The following is a 23,176-nucleotide window of genomic DNA, read 5'->3' as shown; positions in this document are numbered from 1 at the left end:
CCCCAAAAACATTGCTACTGCCGAGCCATGAGTTTTAACTTGAACAGGTGTGGGACCACCACCTCTCTGAGCCTGCTAATGGGATGGGATTGTATGATGGAAAGACTGCCAGGTACTTCATCATCTGCTTGGCTGTGAGACTTGACTTTTCTTGATTTATCACAATGTCCAGATGGTTACGAAAAGAGACTAGCTGGTCTCGACCCTGAAGCAACTGCCTCCTAGAAGAGGCCAGAATCAGCCAGTCAACAAGATATCTCCATAAAAGTATCCTGTTTGATTGGGCCCAAGCCAAGACAAAATCATCCCTTTCCTCCCTTCTTACCTCTACCACCCCTCCTGAACTGGCTAGGTAGAAGGCAGGGAATGAAAGGCTGGAGCACTGTCCACACCTTTCTTAAAGGAAGATGCAGCTAGAAGTCCAGATTGGGCTTTGAGGGCAATCAGACCTTTCTTCAAAGATGATCCTGAAGGTGTGACAGAACTCGCTGCAGCTGTCATTGAAGGGCCAAGGCCCTTTATGGTAACTGTGCAGTGGAGATGGATGAGGGAGCTAGCTTTCCTCCAATTCTCCACCATTACTTCTATGTTCCTCTGAGGAAACAGAGAAGTAGCTTTCAGCACTGGGCCATTCCTCAATCCTGACATCGCCTTTGTACAGCTTGCCTGGGGAATCAGGAAACAGCAGCATCCCTCCTATTCTGGGCTCAGTTGACCTACTGGTTCACTGACAGGTGTGCTATAAGATCACTGCCTTTTCATCAAACAGAACCAATCTACTGTACTTTTCCAACATCTCAGAATTTGACGAAGCCTGAGTATTAGCGAACTAGGTACCTATAAAGAAGCACCAATGGGACTTGACAGCTGAGAAACCTGTGCTCGAAGTCTTGAGTCTTTCCACAGGCAAAGTCACTTTCGACATAGACAATGTGGGATCAACGGGAAGAAGAGACGGGATTGCACCCTAAGCCTGTAAAATCAACTATGAGGTGAATTCAATCAGTCCAAAGCCTTCTGAATAAGTTTCTACCATAGCAACTTAAGTGAGGTCTTTGATCCTTGATGTGAGCTTCACTGAACTCATAATCCCACACTAAAGACTGATGGTTTGTATTAGTGAAGGAACAAATGCCTTTTTTCTCTCTTCTGCCACTTCTCAGAAGAAATGCATTTATCAAAAATATGATATTTTAATTATAAAAATAAATTTTTGAATATACTTACCCGGTGAATATATAATAGCTGCAACTCTGCAGCTCGACAGAAAACACACTCAAAAAACTCGCGAGCGATCGCTATGAAGGTTGCGGGTGTGCCCACCAGCGCCAACTGTCGGCCAGATACAACTCTTGCATGTAAACAAACCCTTCAATTCTTCTCGTCCCGCTGCGTCTCTATTGGGGAGGAAGGGAGGGTCTTTAATTTATATATTCACCGGGTAAGTATATTCAAAAATTTATTTTATAATTAAAATATCATTTTTAAATATTTAACTTAGCCGGTGAATATATAATAGCTGATTCACACCCAAGGCGGTGGGTAGAGACCAGAGTTAATAAAGTTTACAGCGTATAAGCTAAGAGTTTTTTTGACAGTTATCAATATAACAAAACCAAAATATATAGGTACCTGGTAAGGAAGTTGACTTAGACGATTACTCTGCCTTGTAAGTCTGTCTTCCTCACAGAGCCCAGCGATCCTCTTAGGATGCTGAAAGACTCCCAGGAGCTGAAGTATCAAGAGCTGCAACCCATACAACAGGACCTCATCAAACCCCTAATCTGGGCGCTCTCAAGAAATGACTTTGACCACCCGCCAAATCAACCAGGATGCGAAAGGCTTCTTAGCCTTCCGAACAACCCATAAAACAATATTAAAAACATTTCAAGAGACAGATTAAAAAGGATATTGGAATTAGGGAAGTGTAGTGGTAGAACCCTCACCCACTACTGCACTCGCTGCTACGAATGGACCCAGTGTGTAGCAGTCCTCGTAAAGAGTCTGGACATCTTTCAAGTAAAATGACGCGAACACTGACTTGCTTCTCCAAAAGGTCGCGTCCATGATACTTTGCAGAGATCTATTTTGCTTGAAGGCCACGGAGGTTGCTATAGCTCAAATCTCGTGCGTCTTAACCTTAAGCAAAGATCGGTCTTCCTCACTCAAGTGGGAATGGGCTTCTCGTATTAAAAATCTGATAAAATATGACAAAGCATTCTTTGACATAGGTAAGGATGGTTTCTTAACCAAACACCATAACGCTTCAGATTTACCTCGTAAAGGCTTAGTACGAACTAAATAGAACTTAAGAGCTCTAACGGGACATAATACTCTCTCTAGTTCGTTGCCTACGATCTCTGATAAGCTAGGAATATTAAAAGATTTAGGCCAAGGACGAGAAGGCAGTTCATTCTTGGCCAAGAAACCAAGTTGAAGAGAACAAGTGGCTTTTTCTGTCGAAAAAGCGATGTTCTTGCTGAAGGCATGAAGCTCACTGACTCTTTTAGCCGAGGCCAAGCACACCAGGAAAAGAGTCTTAAGAGTGAGATCCTTCAGGGAGGCTGAATGTAAAGGCTCAAACCTGTCTGACATGAGGAACCTTAGGACCACGTCTAAGTTCCATCCAGGAGTAGCCAAACGACGTTCCTTAGAGGTCTCAAAAGACTTAAGGAGATCTTGGAGATCTTTATTGTTGGAAAGATCTAAGCCTCTATGCCGGAAGACCGAAGCCAACATGCTCCTGTAGCCCTTGATCGTGGGAGCTGAAAGGGAGCGAACCCTTCTCAGGTATAAGAGAAAATCAGCGATTTGGGCTACAGAGGTACTGGACGAGGATACAGATGCTGACTTGCACCAGTCTCGGAAGATTTCCCACTTCGATTGGTAAACTCTAATGGTAGAAGCTCTCCTCGCTCTTGCAATCGCACTGGCTGCCTCCTTCGAAAAGCCTCTAGCTCTAGATCTAGAGAGTCTTTCGATAGTCTGAAGGCAGTCAGACGAAGAGCGTGGAGGCCTTGGTGTACCTTCTTTACGTGGGGCTGACGTAACAGGTCTACTCTTAGAGGAAGACTTCTTGGAAAGTCTACTAGCCATCGAAGTACCTCGGTGAACCATTCTCTCGCGGGCCAGAGGGGAGCAACTAACGTCAACCTTGTCCCTTCGTGAGAGGCGAATTTCTGCAGTACCTTGTTGACAATCTTGAATGGTGGGAATGCATATAGGTCTAGGTGAGACCAATCTAGGAGAAAGGCATCTATATGTATTGCTGCTGGGTCTGGGACTGGAGAGCAATAGATTGGAAGCCTCTTGGTCATCGAGGTTGCAAAGAGGTCTATGGTGGGTTGACCCCAAGTCGCCCAAAGCCTCTTGCACACGTCTTTGTGGAGGGTCCATTCTGTAGGAATTACCTGACCCCTCCGACTGAGGCAATCTGCTAAGACGTTCAATTCGCCCTGGATAAACCTCGTTACCAGGGAGATGCCTCGATCTCTTGACCAAATGAGCAGGTCCCTTGCGATCTCGTACAGTGTCAGGGAGTGGGTGCCTCCTTGCTTGGAAATGTAAGCCAAGGCTGTGGTATTGTCCGAGTTGATCTCCACCACTTTGTTTCGAAGGAGACTCTAGAAGTTCATCAAGGCCAGGTGGACTGCCAAAAGCTCCTTGCCGTTGATGTGCATGCTCCTCTGACTTGAGGTCCACAGACCTGAGCATTCCCGACCGTCCAGGGTCGCACCCCAACCCAAATCCGATGCGTCTGAGAATAGAACGTGGTTTGGTTTCTGAACTGCTAGGGGAAGTCCCTCTCTTAGACTGATATTGTCTTTCCACCAATTCAGGCATGCCTTTACTGTTTCGGAAATCGGGATTGAGACCGCCTCTAGCGTCTTGTCCTTTTTCCAGTGAAAAGCTAGATGGAACTGGAGAGGTCGGAGGTGTAGCCTTCCTAGCGAGACAAACTGCTCCAGGGATGATAGAGTTCCTATTAGACTCATCCAATTCCTGACTGAGCAACGTTCTCTCTTCAACATCCTTTGGATTACGAGCAGGGCTTGATCTATTCGGGGGGCAGACGGAAAAGCCCGAAAAACTGGACTGCGAATCTCCATCCCTAAATACAGTATAGTTTGGGATGGAATCAGCTGTGACTTTTCCATGTTGACCAAAAGTCCCAATTCCTTGGTCAGATCCAATGTCCAATTGAGATCCTTCAGACAGCGATGACTGGACGAGGCTCTGAGAAGCCAGTCGTCCAAGTAAAGGGAGGTTCGGATTCCCGATAAATGGAGGAATTTTGCCACATTCCTCATAAGCCTCGTAAACACAAGAGGAGCAGGACTTAGGCCAAAGCACAGGGCCCGAAACTGGTACACCACATTGTCGAAAACAAACCTCAGAAAAGGTTGGGAATCTGAGTGAATGGGGATGTGGAAGTATGCGTCTCTTAGGTCGAGAGAGACCATCCAGTCTCCCTTTCTGACCGCTGCTAAGACTGATTTCGTGGTCTCCATGGTGAACTTTGTCTTCGTGACAAAGACGTTCAGAGCACTGACGTCTAGCACCAGTCTCCAACCACCTGTCTTCTTCGGTACTAGGAAGAGACGGTTGTAAAACCCCGGTGATTGAAGGTCCGAGACTTTGACCACCGCTCCCTTCTCTAGCAAAAGAGACACTTCTAGTTTCAGGGCTTGTCTCTTTGCTTCCTCTCGGTAATTGGGAGAGAGATAGATGGGGGAAGTCGCTAGAGGAGGTTTGTGTACAAATGGAATTTTGTACCCCTCTCTGAGCAACCTCACAGACTGTTGGTCTGCGCCTCTCTTCTCCCAGGCTCGCCAGAAGTTCTTGAGTCTGGCACCTACTGCTGTCTGAAGCTGCGGGCAGTCAGACTCTGCCACGTGAGGACTTGGCTCCTTTCCTCTTTCCTCTCTTTCCTTTGGCACGAGTACTTCCCCTGCTGGGAGCTCTGCCACGAAAGGGCGGAATAAACCTGGACGCTGGAGTGTCTATCCTTGGTCTAGCAGAAAAGGAAGTCGAAGGAGTCCCTTTGCGAGCAGAGGACGCTACCAAGTCATGGGTGTCCTTCTGCACGAGTGACAAAGCTATGTCCTGAACCAAAAGTTCAGGGAACAAAAACTTCGATAAGGGGGCAAAGAGTAGCTCAGATCTTTGACAGGGAGTAACTCCTGCCGACAGAAAAGAGCAAAGAGACTCTCGCTTCTTAAGAACTCCTGAAGTAAACGAGGAGGAGAGCTCATTGGATCCATGGCGGATGGCTTTATCCATGCAGGACATAATGAGTAAGGAGACATCTCTATCAGCCGATGAGATTTTCCTACTCAAGGCTCCCAAACACCAGTCAAGGAAGTTGAAAACTTCAAAAGCTCTAAAAATGCCTTTCAGTAGATGGTCAAGGTCCGAGGATGACCAACTAATCTTCGAGCGTCTCATGGCTAGGCGGCGGGGAGAATCTACAAGGCTTGAGAAGTCGCCCTGGGCAGAGGCAGGGACTCCCAAGCCGAGAACTTCTCCCGTGGCATACCAGACGCTCGATCTAGACGAGAGTTTAGATGGGGGGAAGGCAAAGGCCGTCTTCCCTAAACTCCTCTTGGTTTCCAACCAATCGCCTAAAAGCCGTAAAGCTCTCTTGGACGAGCGAGAGAGTACAAGTTTCGTAAAGGCTGGCATGTCAGCAGGTACGCCTAAAACAAACTCAGACGGCGGCGAACGAGGAGCCACAGAGACAAAGTGTTCGGGAAACAACTCTTTAAAAATGAGCATGACTTTCTTAAAGTCCATAGATGGCGGAACTGCTCTTGGTTCATCAATATCTGAAGGATGATCCTCAGGCTGAGGGTCAGCAACGTCCTCATCCGAAAGTTCCTCATCTGACAACTGATGAGAAACAAGCAAAGGGGTTGGCAATGCTTGACACGCAGCGTCCACCCGCACTGGTGCATAAGTGGCGGACCAGGACGCAGCGTCCTGTAACTGCTTGACAGTCTGGGAACTGTCAACAACAACAGGTGCGTGAGGACGCACAGCGTCCACCCGAGACTGCTTAGACCGCCTAGTCTGAGCAGTCAAAACAACTCTAGGTTGCGGAAGTTGACGCTCAGCGTCAAAACAAGTCAACTCCGATGGTTGGCGAACGTCCTGAACGTCACCAGGCGCATCAGCAAGTTGCCTAACGTCCAAATGCGGCTGAAAATCCACACGAGATCGCATCGAGTGTGGTTCTACCCCAACTGTTTGACGTGACTTGGCTACACCAGCGTCAACAGGACGCACAAATGAACGTTTGGGTGGCTGAAGGCCAGGATCTCGATGAGATAAACGGCTAGGCTCAACGGAAACCTTATCAGCATTGTAGTCTTCCATAAGGGACGCAAGCTTAGACTGCATGTCCTGCAGTATAACCCATTTTGGGTCCACGGGAATGGGTGCGGTAACCGACGGGGTTAGCGTCTGAGACGGCCCAACTTTGCCTTGCTTAGGCGGCGAGCAGTCATCCGATGACTGCAACGGGTCCGAACTGTCCCAATGACTACATCCAGGACGTTGGACCTGTCCTGAAGGGACCGACTTCCGTTTAAGAGGCCTAGAAACCTTGCTCCACGGTTTCTTGCGTGAAAAGCCTTCGGAAGACAAGGAAAAAATGGGCTCTCTCGTCTTACGTTGGTAGGGGCGATCTTGGTGAGATACGCCTGATACCATAGAGGGAACGTCTGTTCGCTGATCAAGGCCTCTTGAACCCATAAGTCGTACGACATTACTTCTCCCCTGGGCTTGGGAGCTTGCAAGAGGTCCCGGACTAGGTGAACGACAGGCACGAACAGACGAACCCTCGGTCGCAACACTGTTCACAACACTTTGCGCACTAATCACTTTCCCACTTTCCGCCGTGGCACTATGACACTTAAGTTCCTTCACGTCAGCCATGAGTTGATTACGATCAGTAGCTAACACTTCAACTCTTTCCCCCAAGGCATGAATAGCACGTAACATGTCTTGCATAGACGGTTCCTGAGTGCTAGAAGGGGGGTTAGGAACAACCACTACAGGGGAAGGATTAGGTTCAGGGGCATGTGGAGAGGAAAAATCTACAGACCTAGATGAACTCCTCCTTACCCTATCTCTCTCTAGTCTACGTGCATATTTATCGTATTCGAGCCAATCGAATTCCGAAAGGCCCACGCATTCCTCACACCGATCTCCCAATTGACAGGTTTTACCCCGACAATTGGAACAAACAGTATGTGGATCGAGAGAAGCCTTTGGAAGACGCCTATTACAATCCCTAGCATTACACTTTCGAAATCTAGGTACTTGAGAAGGGTCAGCCATTTTGAATTAGTCAAAGAAAATTCCAAAAACAATCCAAGTCATCAACAAATAATCTGATTCAATAAAGAGTTCAAGAGTTTATGTTGAGGAAAAACACCTGCACTGCGAAAGCTCAAACCAAAATGAAGTACTTCACCAAATATGTTGAGAAAACTCCAGGTTCTACAGCGAGTATGAATACGTCTTGTCGTCAACGTCGACAGAGAAGAATTGAAGGGTTTGTTTACATGCAAGAGTGGTATCTGGCCGACAGTTGGCGCTGGTGGGCACACCCGCAACCTTCATAGCGATCGCTCGCGAGTTTTTTGAGTGTGTTTTCTGTCGAGCCGCAGAGTTGCAGCTATTATATATTCACCGGCTAAGTTAAATATTTAAAAATTCACATTTAATAAAGGTGGTCTACTTTGCACAGCTGCATGGAGAATAAGACAACTCAAATAAGAGCTTTGGTCAAGAGAAAATATCCTCTATAAGTTTTCTCCTTACTGCCTTACTGTGAAAAAAAGTATGCATTCTATACTATGTCAAAACAAAATGGATCATGAAACACATCTCAACATAAATATTATACAATGATGAAAAATATTTAAACAAAAGCAAAGCATAAATACAATATAGTGACTGATTTTGATAATGCAAAACAAAAAGTTAATCAAACTATCCCCAAAAATGTTAAGATGCCAAAAAACCTAAATAGAAAAAGGAAAAGTAAACAAATAATTCTGATACAATCTCACAAACCTGAAAAACAATGTGTATATGAAACTATTCTTCTTACATAAGAGCAGAGCATCCTGGAGATTGAAGAATTATACTTTCAAGAGCTGGTCAACTTGAAAAAAGTAAAGTTCCAACAAAAGTGAGTGACTTCTTTTAAGGATACAGTCTATATGGATGGCATTTGGAACCATACCAAGGACACAGGAGGCAAAGACATTCAGAACAGCAAAAGATTAAGAAATTATAATCAGGGAAACATTATGTGAGATGGAAGTTTTAATCAAAATCTCAAAATGATAAATTCACAATAAGATTGATAAAAATTTCAAAACTAAACAGGCTTTGAAGAAAGATGGATACAAAACCTTGTATCATGGTAAAATAAAATAAAAACTCTAGTTTTGCATGTAAATAGTACAGTTTTAGTTCTGGAAATGAGCTAACTTAAAAAGAAAAACACTTTACTAATAGTTTGCACTCCATATAAATTCTTGGAGCACATTTAAAAAGATTTGTGGTTGTTCTGTTACATACAGTATATCAAAGATTTTAAGCTTTTCTATTAACAAATCATTAAATGCACAGAATACACTCCAAATTTACAAAATAACTTGGTGGAAACGGATAAAATTTACTAAATAATTACCAAATATTAAAAAATGTAAACTAATTACTGGAAACGGATAAAATTTACTAAATAATTACCAAATATTAAAAAATGTAAACTAATTACTCACAACAGCAACAGCAGAAGGCCCTGCAACACCCTGAACCATTATATCCTGAACAACATTCTGAGAATGTGATGTCGACAAAAGCTGCGGGTCAAACAAGTCAACACCGACGTCTTGCTGTCTTTTGTCAACAGAATTTGATGGATACGTAACATTCCTTTCCGTATCTGTTACGTGGGATATTTCTTCATCTTCTTCAACCTTAGGCTCAGGTATTTCCTCTTTTATCAAAGGTTGCTTTTCTAAATCAACCTGAAAGAGTGTGATACTATTTTAGAAAATAAAAATGTTTAAATTCTATATCTTCAAAAGGGTATTTAAAATTTCAAGAACATTTTCAGACTACAGTGCAGATATAATAAATAAAATGAGATATTGAGACGATGATAATTCCCTTAAATTTAATCTAAATACCTAATAAAAATGGCTCTCACTAACCTCAGTTACATTTGAAGTTCCATTGAGTTCTTGTAGAGGTCCAGCAATTTCATTATGTCTGGTGTACTCTGTGGGTAGTATATTATGCAGATCTGTATGAGATACTTCAGAAGTCCCTTTCTGCATGAATTCTAACTGGTTTTGATTACTAGTTGCCCTTTCTGTATAACTGTGATTTGTGTTCTTTGACAAGTGTGCACCACTCTCCTCACGTCTCCTTTTCGTGTGAGGGGCTCCGTCACTTGAGTCGGTATGGCACCTTTTACCTTCATTTGCAACTGGGGCTTCATCAGGAACAGCTAGTCCTTTGATTCTAAGACACTCGGCTGCTTTTATCAACCTGGCCAGATCATTCTGGGCAACGTTGGCTTCTCCAGCATACATGTAGTTTAAGAGTGCCTCCATATCATCATGTAAAATATCTTTCAAAACGACAATAGGATGCTTGCATGTGGTTTGTTTAAAAATGTCTTCAAAATATTCACTACACACAGAAAGCACCAATTTATGAACTGGAAAGAATCTACCACTACACGCAATTGTCACATCGCTATATAACTCCTGGAATGATAAAAACATATATTTTAATGAAATAAGAAAAATTGTTAAATACATACACATACATACAAATCAATAAAAAATTAATATTAACAAAGTTCATTATTCAAATACTCACTTGGGAGTCCTTTTTTATTCACCAAAGCCTCCAGTTTCCTGACCTCTAACAAAAAATTATTCCAGCCCCCACTCTCTTATCTCCCCCACCCCTGTGATGCCCAAAAGACCCAATATGTGGCACCACTGGGTGAACACACCAAGATCTTCATATAATCCGAGTCATCACACACAAACATACATATGTCATCCGCCACTTCTTACGAGGGTTACGCTCCAGGACCGCTTGCGAAAAGTAAGAAATTTTGGGAAAAGGGAGGGGAAACCTATTTTCTGCTAGTTACAGTATTGTTATCCTTTATAAACTTTAACCAAACTATTACAAACCTTTACCACATCCTAACTACACTTACACACCTATGAACATTTTAAGTTGTACAGTGAGCCCTCGCTACTTCGCGGTTCGACCATCGCGGATTCACCACTTCGCGGGTTTTTTTCATAACCCATATATATATACATATCGCGGATTTTCCGGAAATTTCGAAAATACCGCGATATCTGAAGACCCCAAATACGATATTTCGTTACCTGTAATTCCATTAATACTGTAATTAGTAATATCTGCTCATACTGATTGTTCATTGCATTACATATGACATATAATTCAGCACAGAAAGAAATAAAACACGAAAAGAGAATGTGATCATACGATAATTCAGTACTGTATACAGTATGTAGTAAAATTAAATCGAACATGAAACGCAAATCAGATGCAGTCATACCATATTAGAATGGTGTAAGGCTGCTGATGGCTACTACAGTACTACAAATGTAATGGATGTGCATCTTTTCCATGAATCTTTTGTATGTATACGTACGTAGTACTACATCCAATAATATTCTTTGTTGCAAAAATCACATCTCGAATAAGCGTACGAGAGAGAGAGAGAGAGAGAGAGAGAGAGAGAGAGAGAGAGAGAGAGAGAGAGAGAGAGAGACATATCCTACAACAAAACAAGCGTAAAATAGCGTACGTAAAGCTGTATTATTATTATTGTTATTATTATTATTATTGTTGTTGTTGTTATTAAAATTATTATTGTTATTATTATTATTAATATTATCATTATTATTATTATTATTATTATTATTATTATCATTATTTATTATTATTATTATTATTATTATTACTGTACAGTATACGTAGGGTACCTTGTACTTTGAATTGGTAACCTACCTAGCATATAAGACAGGTTGTGATTGGTTCAAGCGCTGATAGATGACGAATCAGAACCCAAGTTTTGTTATCTAGCCTGTGATTGGTGTTTTGCCCGCATCTCCAACCCACAGCATCTACGTATTCGCGGTCACTTTGTCTCCCGCCGTATCGCTGTGTAGATGTTGTTAAGTTATTGTGGACTTTAATCTGTGCTGTGCGTGACTGTTTTAAGTTGAACTTTTTGTTGAACTTTCTGTTAAACCCTACTGTACAATGCCTCCCAAGCGTTCTGCTTCTACTAAGGCTGGTAGTGAGTCTAAACGCCACCGAAAGATGATGACGATTGCTGAGAAGGTGACGCTTCTCGATATGTTAAAAGACGGTAGAAGTTGCGAGGCCGCAGCCCGCCATTTTGGAGTCAATGAATCCACCGTTCGCTATATCAAGAAGGACGAGGCGAACATTAGAAAGACGGCTACCATCACCTTTAGCAGATCAGCGAAGTGAGTCGTTACCACGTGTAATAAAACGATTGTACGCATGGAAGGTGCTTTAGCAGTGTGGATTGCCGACTGCCGGAAGAAGAACATAACCTTGGATACGAACACCATCCGAACCAAGGCTTTGAGCTTGTATGAGAATTTTGCGGCAAAGGAACCTCAAGACGACGATGGCGACCATGCTGAAGAAGATGATGATGCAGATGAACCTCAACCAGGGACATCCACTGATTCCCAGCGTCAGAAACAACGTTTTTCCGCCAGCAAAGGATGGTTCGCGAAGTTTCGGAAACGCTTCGCCCTGAAAAGCGTTTCCCTGCATGGCGAGGCTGCTTCCGCTGACACTGCCGCTGCTGAAACTTACGTGAACCAGACGTTCAAGAATATTATCGCCGAAGGTGGATACAAGCCGGAACAAGTGTTTAACATGGATGAGACCGGCTTGTTTTGGAAGAGAATGCCGTCGTGAACTTTCCAGTTCAAAGAAGAAGCCAAAGCCTCTGGCTTTAAAGCATTCAAGGATCGCGTTACCCTCGTGCTGTGTGGCAATGCTGCTGGATTTTTGCTAAAGCCGGGGCTTATTTACATGTCGAAAAATCCTCGCGCTTTGAAAAATAAGAATAAGAATCTCCTTCCCGTGTACTGGATGCATAATCCAAAAGCATGGATTACAAAGATGCTGACCTCCAACTGGTTCTACCAGTGTTTCATCCCGCAAGTCAGCAAATATCTCGTAGAGAAGGGCTTGCCATTCAAGATCCTTCTCCTTATGGATAACGCTGGTGGACACGCAACTGACCTGTCGCGTGAGGGCGTTCAGGTTGAGTTCCTGCCACCCAACACCACGTCATTAATTCAACCGATGGACCAGGGGGTTATCAGGGCGTTCAAGGCCCTCTACACGAAGAATACCTTGGCAGACCTCGTTGCGTGTGTGGATGCTGCCCAAGATGATGAGGATGAAGATTTTAACTTGAAGCCGTACTGGCGGCAGTACACCATAGCCACGTGCCTGCAGAACATTCAGAAGGCACTGCAAGAAATCAAACCTGCAACCGTGAATGCGAGCTGGAAGAAGTTATGGCCCCAGATTGTTTACGACGACGAGGGATTTACTCCGTCTGAAATCCAACACTCTGCAATACGGAAATCTGTGCAGTTGGCTGCGATAATTGGAGGTGACGGGTTTGGCGACATGACGACTGAAGACGTCGACGAGTTGTTGGACTGCCATTCCCAGCCGCTAACTGACGCAGACCTAGAAGACCTGACGAAATCGGCCAGTGGAGAAGAGAGCAAAACACAGGAAGAGACCCAAGAAAATGTCGAAGAAACGGGCTTAACATTAGAACGGCTTGCCAAGGTCTGCAACCATGCGAAGGAGTTGAAAGAAATGTTGCAAGAGTGGGACGAGGATATGGTTCGGTCTATGCAATTCTGCAACAAGATCGATGAAGACATGACTCCCTACAGGATGCTCTTAGAGCGAAAAAAGAAGCAGCTGCAGCAACTTCCGATCACAATGTTCTTCCAGACTTGCAAAAAAGAGCCAGTTCCTCCTGCTAGTATGCCTTCGGAAGAAATTGAAGAAGTTTCCCAGGAAGAAGTTGAAGAGGTGACCCAGGAAAAGACACCTCCGTCTGAAGAGACGTAAAATACTATTATTGGCTGCACAGTAGAAGACATCATCAGCTTCATCATCATCATTTCTACTGTGCAGCAAATTCATCGCCATCATCATTCAAGTTTTTCTTCAACTTCTTTCGTGGTGAGTACAGTAACAATCTTTATTTTTTACTTTAATATTCTAACATTTTAATATTTGTGCCTGTTTTAGTTTAGTACTGTATGCATTAAGTTAAAGGGAAGGTTTTAAAAGTCTGAAGAGTATACATGTTGTAACCTATCATATTTTTTTTGTTTAAAATTTACATTTACGTACGTAAAACAATCTCTCTCTCTCTCTCTCTCTCTCTCTCTCTCTCTCTCTCTCTCTCTCTCTCTCTCTCTCTCTCTCTCTCTCTCTCTCTCTCTCTCTCTCGTAAATTGTTTTCCTGCTTTGCTACGTACAGTATGTACTGAATGATTTTATATAGATACGGTAAATAATATTTGTAATAACATATTTTCTAAAAGCTTTTACTGTAAATATCATTATTTATCACTTTCATCATGCGCATTAAATGCCTTCTTTGTTTACTGAGCGTGGTTGTTTACAGAGCGTACTTTATGACGCCGTCGTTTCAGGCGGCGTCATAAAGAAAAACATTTCATTTGGAAGTTCTAAGACAAACTAAGTAAAACATTGGTAATAACAAAATCAACATACTGTATAATCAATATAATCGATGCAAAAACTAACCTAAACACAGATGTGTACACTAAATGCGTTTGTTTCTTCATTATGATCAGAAAAACGTAAACAAAACATTGGTTGCCATCTTTTATCGTGCTTTTTGGTGTGTTTAGGAAACGCATGATATAAAATCGCCTTTAATATTTGTGCCGGTTTTAGTTTAGGCTACTGTAGTACATGCATTAAGTGTTCTGTACATTAAAGGGTAGTTTGTTAACAGTACTACGTACAAGGGAAGGTTTTAAAAGTCTGAATATACATGTTAAATAAATAGGTAAATATGGTGTCACTACTTCGCGGATTTTCACCTATCGCGGTCGGGTCTGGAACCTATCTACCGCGATAAACGAGGGTTCACTGTACATGATTTTTCCTATAAGTATAAGTGCACTGCTGAATACAATACACGTGAGTTAGGCTAGCCTAGCCAAGCTCACAGATACGAGACTGGAGTACAGTGTGTTATACAGTCTATGTCCATTAACGTATACATAAGGAACTACATAGAATATTTTAAGGCTACAGACATTAAGAATTTCTCTAAAACATTACTACGTACTGTAACTCAAGGCTATGAGGCATGAAACATTTCTCTGAAATAATTTTATTTAGAAAAAAATAGCTGTAGTGAACGACACCTCGTAGTAACGGGGGATTTTGAGGAAGGAGAAGTCTAATTGGAAAGGGATTTCTGGTAGTGGTATCACTCGCCCCAGTTTTAATACCGACACCCTTAAGGGGTGAGCGAGCTGGGTATATTCCTGGCATTCCAATCAACTTTTTTCTCTGGTATATTTAGCAGTATTTATAACTTTGAAATGGTGCTTTAAGGAGTATTTCACTGGGTGACACAGGTTCCTCGCCCAGAAATAGATTTTTCCTTCGTCAAAATCCCTTACTACATACATATCTAATCTTATTCCTAAATAATTTTAACTAATTCTGTATGGGGTACTGTTAGTTGAAAAGGTAGAAGTTCAAAACTTTAAACTTGAAGCAAATGCTTTTATGTTGAACAGGCTGATGTAAGTCTCTTTTTATAGTTTATATATGAAAGATCTGTTTTAATGTTATTACTGTTCTTAAAATTTCTTATTTTAATTGTTTATTACTTTTCATATAATTTATTTATTTCCTTATTTCCCTTCCTCATTGGGCTATTTTTCACTATTGGGGCCCTTGGGCTTATAGCATCCTGCTTTTCCAGCTAGGGTTGTAGCTTAGCTAGCAACACTGATAAAAATAATACGTACTACAATGAAACTTAAATGATGACAAATTTGCTGTGCAGTAGATGACGATGAAGACGATGATATTTACTTCATAGTCAAGGAAAGCTTTACAGGTCTGTTGACAGCACTATTTCATGAGGCATCAGGTGGTGGTGCTGTATCTTCGCCTTCTTCCATGGCCTAAACCGAAGGAGGAGGATCCACTGGAAAGGATAGTTCCACTAAAGGAGGGCATTTGACAGGAAGAGGTTCAACTGAGCAAGAACATTTTGCTGGAGGAGTAGGTTCCTCCAAAAACTTCTTAAAAGAGAACACTGTAATGGGAAGTTGCTGCCACTCTTTTTTTTCTTTTGGCTAAGGAGGGAGATGTACCTAGACATGGCCCCTCCGCGTTGTAGATACATAAGGAACACATCACATGTTTGTCCAATTCTTGTGATATTTGCTGCAACACTTTGGCTAGATTGCACATTTCTGCAAGGCATTCAATCATAAGACCTGGCTCCATGCTTCCTCCCAGCCTCTGCTTGCTGTTCTACCTCTTCCTCTTCTTCGCTAGTAGACTTCCTCAACTTGGAGAGGTTTTCATCCATCAATGGTTTGAAGAGGCCATTGACATTGTTGGCAATCTCTTTCAAGTTACCTGGATTCATTCATAACTTAAGAACAAATTCTTCAGGCCAATGCTGTTGTTAGTGTTCAATGTTATTAATAAGGCAAAAGTACTAACTCCATTCAAGTCTTTTCACTTTTCATTATATCTGTGAAGCCCTTTCCTCCTAGATATCTTGCTAGCTTTACAGCCTTATTAACAGCTAAATTGTGAACTCCATCACTGGCCACAATTTCTTCCAGTATGCATTGACTGTCTTGCTCTTCATCTCCTCCAGTGCCTTCTGGATGTTCTGTAGACAGGATGCAATTGTATAGTTGTACCAGTACTCTTTCGAGAAAGGTTTTCGTCCATTTCCTTGACTGTGACGAAGTAATCAATGGATTACGTGTGTAGAGGGCCTTGCATGATCAGATAACGCCTTGACCCATAGGCTGAATTAACAATGTCGTATTTGCCGGCAAAGAACCATATACCCACACTGTCACAATGGAGATCAGTTGTGGGCCTCCAGCATTACCCATAAGCAAAAGGACCTTAAATTTAAGCCCCTTCTCTGCAAGATACAATTTGACTTGGGGGAGGAAACACTGTAATAACCAGTTGGATGTCAGGAATTTAGTAATCCAGGACCCCAAGCCTTAAGTTTGTGCATCCAATACACCGGCAGTAGATTAACACTCTTGTTCATTAACTCCCTTGGGTGTTTGGACTTACATAAATAAGGCTTGGCCTTGACAGGAAGCCAGCATCATTCTTGCACATAATCAAATTATAAGCATAGAAAAAAAATTCAATATGAAAATATCCTCTTTCGATTTCTTTGTATGTAAAATTATCTTTCAAATGCTTCATAAATGAAAGAAATTCTTCATCATCATCATCATCTCCTTAGCCTACTGATGCAAAGGGCCTCGGTTAGATTTCGCCAGTCGTCTCCATCTTGAGCTTTCAATTCAATACTTCTCCATTCATTATGTCCTACTTCGCACTTCACAGTCCTCAGCCATGTAGGCCTGGGTCTTCCCACTCTTCTAGTGCCTTGGGGAGCCCAGCTGACTTGGTGAACTAATCTATCTTGAGGAGTATGAAGAGCATGCCCAAACCATCTCCATCTACCCCTCATCATCTTGAAGATTGAAAATCATACATAATTATTTACTAAACTGATGAAAAAAAAAAATACAACTTTATTCATTTGACTTGCTTCTATCCTTCAGATAACTTATAGACCTAAGGCTAAATTATTACAATGCAACAAGGTAACTGATTTAACTTTCATAAAGAATAATTATGATTTTCTAGTTGATTATGACTTCAATGACACAATAACTCACTTAAAAAGTTGAACCACTTTTTAATTCTCTACTCGTCTCATAAGAATACAGTATTCCTAACATGCAAACATATTCTGAAGAAACAGTCTGTATATGAAACTTCAACATTAAACCTGAGTTGGCCGTTTGATCCAACAGCCCCATATTACTAAAAGAAAAATGATATTCTAATTATAAAATAAATTTTTGAATATACTTACCCGGTGAATATATAATAGCTGCTGCTCCAGCGGCTCGACAAAAAAACACACAAAAACTCGCGAGCGATCGCTATGAAGGTTGCGGGTGTGCCCACCAGCGCCAACTATCGGCCAGATACCACACATGCATGTAAATAAGCCTCAATTCTTCTCGTCCCGCTGCGTCTCTATTGGGGAGGAAGGGAGGGCCTTTAATTTATATATTCACCGGGTAAGTATATTCAAAAATTTATTTTATAATTAAAATATCATTTTTAAATATCTAACTTAGCCGGTGAATATATAATAGCTGATTCACACTCAAGGCGGTGGGTAGAGACCAGAGTTAATTAAGTTTACAGCGTATATGCTTAGAGTTTTTGACAGTTATCAATATAACAAAACCAAAATATATAGGTACCTGGTAAGGAAGTTGACTTAGACGATTACTCTGCCTTGTAAGTCTGTCTTCCTCACGAAGCCCAGCGATCCTCTTAGGATGCTGAAAGACTCCCAGGAGCTGAAGTATCAAGGGCTGCAACCCATACAAACAGGACCTCATCAAACCCCTAATCTGGGCGCTCTCAAGAAATGACTTTGACCACCCGCCAAATCAACCAGGATGTGAAAGGCTTCTTAGCCTTCCGTACAACCCAAAAAACAATATTAAAAACATTTCAAGAGACAGATTAAAAAGGATATTGGAATTAGGGAAGTGTAATGGTAGAACCCTCACCCACTACTGCACTCGCTGCAACGAATGGACCCAGTGTGTAGCAGTCCTCGTAAAGAGTCTGGACATCTTTTAAGTAAAATGACGCGAACACTGACTTGCTTCTCCAAAAAGTCGCGTCCATGATACTTTGCAGAGATCTATTTTGCTTGAAGGCCACGGAGGTTGCTATAGCTCTAACTTCCTGCGTCTTAACCTTAAGCAAACATCGGTCTTTCTCATTCAAGTGAGAATGAGCTTCTCGTATTAAAAATCTGATAAAATATGACAAAGCATTCTTTGACATAGGCAATGATGGTTTCCTAACTGAGCACCATAATGCCTCAGATTTACCTCGTAATGACTTAGTACGAGCTAAATAGAACTTAAGAGCTCTAACAGGACATAATACTCTTTCCAGTTCGTTGCCTACGATCTCTGATAAGCAAGGAATATCAAAAGATTAAGGCCAAGGACGAGAAGGCAGTTCATTTTTGGCCAGGAAACCAAGTTGAAGAGAACAAGTGGCTTTTTCTGTAGAAAAGCCGATGTTCTTACTGAAGGCATGAAGTTCACTGACTTTTAGCCGAAGCCAAGCACACTAGGAAAAGTGTCTTGAGAGTGAGATCCTTCAGGGAGGCTGAATGTAATGGCTCAAACCTGTCTGACATGAGGAACCTTAGGACCACGTCTAAGTTCCATCCAGGAGTTGCCAAACGACGTTCCTTAGAGGTCTCAAAAGACTTAAGGAGATCTTGGAGATCTTTATTGTTGGAAAGATCTAAGCCTCTATGCCGAAAGACCGAAGCTAACATGCTCCTGTAGCCCTTGATCGTGGGAGCTGAAAGGGAGCGAACCTTTCTCAGATGTAAGAGAAAATCAGCGATTTGGGCTACAGAGGTACTGGACGAGGACACATGCTGACTTGCACCAGTCTCGAAAGACTTCCCACTTCGACTGGTATACTCTAATGGTAGAAGCTCTCCTCGCTCTTGCAATCGCACTGGCTGCCTCCTTCGAAAAGCCTCAAGCTCTTGAGAGTCTTTCGAAAGTCTGAAGGCAGTCAGACGAAGAGTGGGGAGGTTTTGGTGTACATTCTTTACGTGGGGCTGACGTAACAGATCTACCCTTAGAGGAAGACTTCTTGGAAAGTCTACCAGCCATCGAAGTACCTCGGTGAACCACTCTCTCGCGGGCCAGAGGGGAGCAACCAACGTCAACCTTGTCCCTTCGTGAGAGGCGAACTTCTGCAGTACCTTGTTGACAATCTTGAATGGTGGGAATGCATATAAGTCCAGATGAGACCAATCTAGGAGAAATGCATCTATGTGTATTGCTGCTGGGTCTGGGACTGGAGAGCAATAGATTGGAAGTCTCTTGGTCATCGAGGTTGCAAAGAGGTCTATGGTAGGTTGACCCCAAGTCGCCCAAAGACTCTTGCACACGTCCTTGTGGAGGGTCCATTCCGTAGGAATTACCTGACCCCTCCGACTGAGGCAGTCTGCTAAGACGTTCAAGTCGCCCTGGATAAACCTCGTTAACAGGGAGATGCCTCGATCTCTTGACCAAATGAGCAGGTCCCTTGCGATCTCGTACAGCGTGAGGGAGTGGGTGCCTCCTTGCTTGGAGATGTACGCCAAGGCTGTGGTATTGTCGGAGTTGATCTCTACCACTTTGTTTCGAAGGAGACTCTCGAATTTCATCAAGGCCAAGTGGACTGCCAAAAGCTCCTTGCCGTTGATGTGCATGCTCCTCTGACTTGAGGTCCACAGACCTGATCATTCCCGACCGTCCAGGGTCGCACCCCAACCCAAATCCGACGAGTCTGAGAATAGTACGTGGTTTGGGTTCTGAACTGCTAGGGAAAGTCCCTCTCTCAGACTGATATTGTCATTCCACCAATTCAGGCATGCCTTTACTGGTTCGGAGACCGGGATTGAGACCGTCTCTAACGTCTTGTCCTTCTTCCAGTGAAAGGCTAAATGGAACTGGAGAGGTCGAAGGTGTAGCCTTCCTAGCGAGACAAACTGCTCCAGGGATGATAGAGTTCCTACTAGACTCATCCAGTTCCTGACTGAGCACCATTCTCTCTTCAACATCAGTTGGACTTTGAGCAGGGCTTGCTCTATTCGGGTGGCAGACGGAAAAGCCCGAAAAACTGGACTGCGAATCTCCATCCCTAAATACAGTATAGTTTGGGATGGAATCAGCTGGGACTTTTCTAGGTTGACCAAAAGTCCCAATTCCTTGGTCAGATCCAATGTCCAATGAAGATCCTGCAGACAGCGATGACTGGACGAGGCTCTGAGAAGCCAGTCGTCCAAGTACAGGGAGGCTCGGATTCCCGATAAATGGAGGAATTTTGCTACATTCCTCATAAGCCTCGTAAACACGAGAGGAGCAGGACTTAGGCCAAAGCACAGGGCCCGAAACTGGTATACCACATTTTTGAAAACAAACCTCAGAAACGGTTGGGAATCTGGGTGTATAGGGATGTGGAAGTACGCATCTCTTAGGTCGAGAGAGACCATCCAGTCTCCCTTTCTGACCGCTGCTAAGACTGATTTCGTGGTCTCCATGGTGAACTTTGTTTTCGTAACAAAGACGTTGAGCGCACTGACGTCTAGCACCGGTGTCCCACCTCCTGTCTTCTTCGGGACTAGGAAGAGACGGTTGTAAAACCCCGGTGATTGAAGATCCGAGACTTTCACCACCGCTCCCTTCTCTAGCAATAGAGACACTTCTAGGTTTAGGGCTTGTCTCTTTGACTCCTCTCGGTACCTGGGAGAGAGGTCGATGGGGGAAGTCGCTAGAGGAGGTTTGCGTACAAATGGAATTTTGTACCCCTCTCTGAGCAACCGAACAGACTGTTGGTCTGCGCCCCTCTTCTCCCAGGCCTGCCAGAAGCTCTTCAATCTGGCTCCTACTGCTGTCTGAGGCTGTGGGCAGTCAGACTCTGCCACGTGAGGACTTGGCTCCTCTCTTCTTTCCTCTCTTTCCCTCGGCACGAGTACTTCCCCTGCTGGGAGCTCTACCACGAAAGGGCGGGATAAATCTGGACGCCAGAGTGTCGATCCTGGGTCTAGCAGAAAAGGATGTAGGAGTCCCTTTGCGAGCAGAGGACGCCACCAAGTCATGGGTGTCCTTCTGCACGAGTGAAGAAGCTATGTCCTTAACCAATTGTTGCGGGAACAAAAACTTTGATAAGGGAGCAAAGAGCAGTTCTGATCTCTGACAGGGAGTAACTCCTGCCGAAAGAAAAGAGCAAAGGGACTCTCGCTTCTTTAAGACTCCCGACGTAAAAGAGGAGGCGAGCTCATTGGAACCATCGCGGATGGCTTTATCCATACAGGACATTATCAGTAAGGAGACATCTCTATCAACCGATGAGATTTTCCTACTTAAGGCTCCCAAAGACCAGTCAAGGAAGTTGAAAACTTCAAAGGCTCTGTATACGCCTTTCAGCAGATGGTCAAGGTCCGAGGAGGACCAACTAATCTTCGAGCGTCTCATGGCTAGGCGGCGGGGAGAGTCTACGAGGCTTGAGAAGTCACCCTGGGCAGAGGCAGGGACTCCCAAGCCGAGAACTTCTCCCGTGGCATACCAGACGCTCGATCTAGACGAGAGCTTTGACGGAGGGAAGGCAAAGGCCGTCTTCCCCAAACTCCTCCTGGTATCCAACCAGTCGCCTAAAAGTCGTAAAGCTCTCTTGGAAGAGCGAGAGAGCACTAGCTTTGTAAAGGCTGGCATGTTAGCAGGTAAGCCTAGAGCAAACTCAGACGGTGGCGAACGAGGAGCAACAGTGACGAAGTGATCGGGAAAAAGCTCCTTGAAAATAAACATGACTTTCTTAAAGTCCATTGATGGAGGAACCGTTCTAGGTTCGTCTACATTCGAAGGATGATCATCATGATGAGGGTCAGCAACGTCCTCATCTGAAGGATCCTCATCCGACAACTGCTGAGTAACAAGCAAAGGGGTTGGCAATGCTTGACACGCAGAGTCCACACGCACTGGTGCATTAGTAGCAGTCCAGGACGCTACGTCATGTAACTGCTTAACAGCCTGTGAACTGTCAACAACAACAGGAGCGGGAGGACGCTCGACGTCAACTCGAGACTGTTTTGACTGCCTAGACTGAGCAGTCAAAACAACTCTAGACTGCGGTGGTTGACGCTCAGCGTCAAAACAAGTCAACTCTGCTGGTTGGCGAACGTCCTGAACGTTAACAAGAGCATTAGGAAGTGGCTGAACGTCCATATGCGGCTGAAAGTCAACACGTGACTGCATTGAGTGAGGCTCTACAAAGCGTGACTGACGTGACTTAGCTACGCCAACGTCAACAGGACGAGCAAAGGCTCGTTTTGGCGGCTGAAGGCCAGGATCTCGATGAGTTAAGCGGCGAGGATCATCGTGAACCTTATCGGCAGAATAGTCTTCCATAAGGGAGGCGAGCTTAATCTGCATGTCTTGCAGCACAACCCATTTAGGATCAACGGGAATGGGTGCGGTAAAAGACGGGGTTAACGTCTGAGACGGCACAACCTTGCCTACACCAAGACTCTCTGAGCCTGTGTAACGTTGCTGCTTAGGTGGCGAGCAGTCTTCCGATGACTGCAAAGGGTCAGAGCTGTCCCAGTGGCTACAGCCAGGACGCTGGACCTGTCCTGAAGGGACCGACTTTCGCTTAAGGGGCCTAGAAACCTTGCTCCACGGTTTCTTATGCGAAAAGCCTTCGGATGACGAGGAGAAAATGGTCTCTCTCGTCTTATGGTAGGGGCGATCTTGGTGAGACACGCCTGATACCATAGAGGGAACGTCTGTTCGCTGATCAAGGCCTCTCGAACCCATAAGTCGTACGACATTACTTCTCCCCAGGGCTTGGGAGCTTGCAAGAGGTCTCGGACTAGGTGAACGACAGGCACGAACAGACGAACCCTCGGTCGCAACACTGTTCACAACACTTTGCGCACTAATCACTTTCCCACGATTTTCCGCTGTGGCACTCTGACACTTAAGCTCTTTAACGTCAGCCATGAGTTGATTACGATCTGTTGCTAACGATTCAACTCTTTCACCCAAGGCATGAATGGCACGTAACATGTCTCGCATCGATGGTTCCTGAGTGCCAGTAGGGGGTTCAGGCACAACCACTGCAGGGGAAGGATTAGATT

General features: G+C 43.9%; 1 protein-coding gene across 4 annotated transcripts in view; it reads right to left on the bottom strand.

Moving 5' to 3' along the window:
- The window catches only part of LOC137657596 (transcription activator GAGA-like), a 75,539-nt gene that overhangs the window by 29,598 nt on the left and 22,765 nt on the right, over positions 1 to 23,176 (bottom strand). For all 4 annotated transcript variants that reach the window (XM_068391948.1, XM_068391949.1, XM_068391950.1 and 1 more), the window contains exons 3-4: positions 9,237 to 9,797; positions 8,802 to 9,050 (exon numbers count right to left, since the gene is read on the bottom strand). In XM_068391948.1, coding sequence (XP_068248049.1) covers positions 8,802 to 9,050; positions 9,237 to 9,797 — 810 coding nt within the window. The remainder of the gene's footprint in view (positions 1 to 8,801; positions 9,051 to 9,236; positions 9,798 to 23,176) is intronic.

Source organism: Palaemon carinicauda, chromosome 18 (genome assembly GCF_036898095.1).
Source record: "Palaemon carinicauda isolate YSFRI2023 chromosome 18, ASM3689809v2, whole genome shotgun sequence".
Classification (NCBI taxonomy): Eukaryota; Metazoa; Arthropoda; class Malacostraca; order Decapoda; family Palaemonidae; genus Palaemon; species Palaemon carinicauda.
This window is presented reverse-complemented; position numbering and strand designations above follow the sequence as displayed.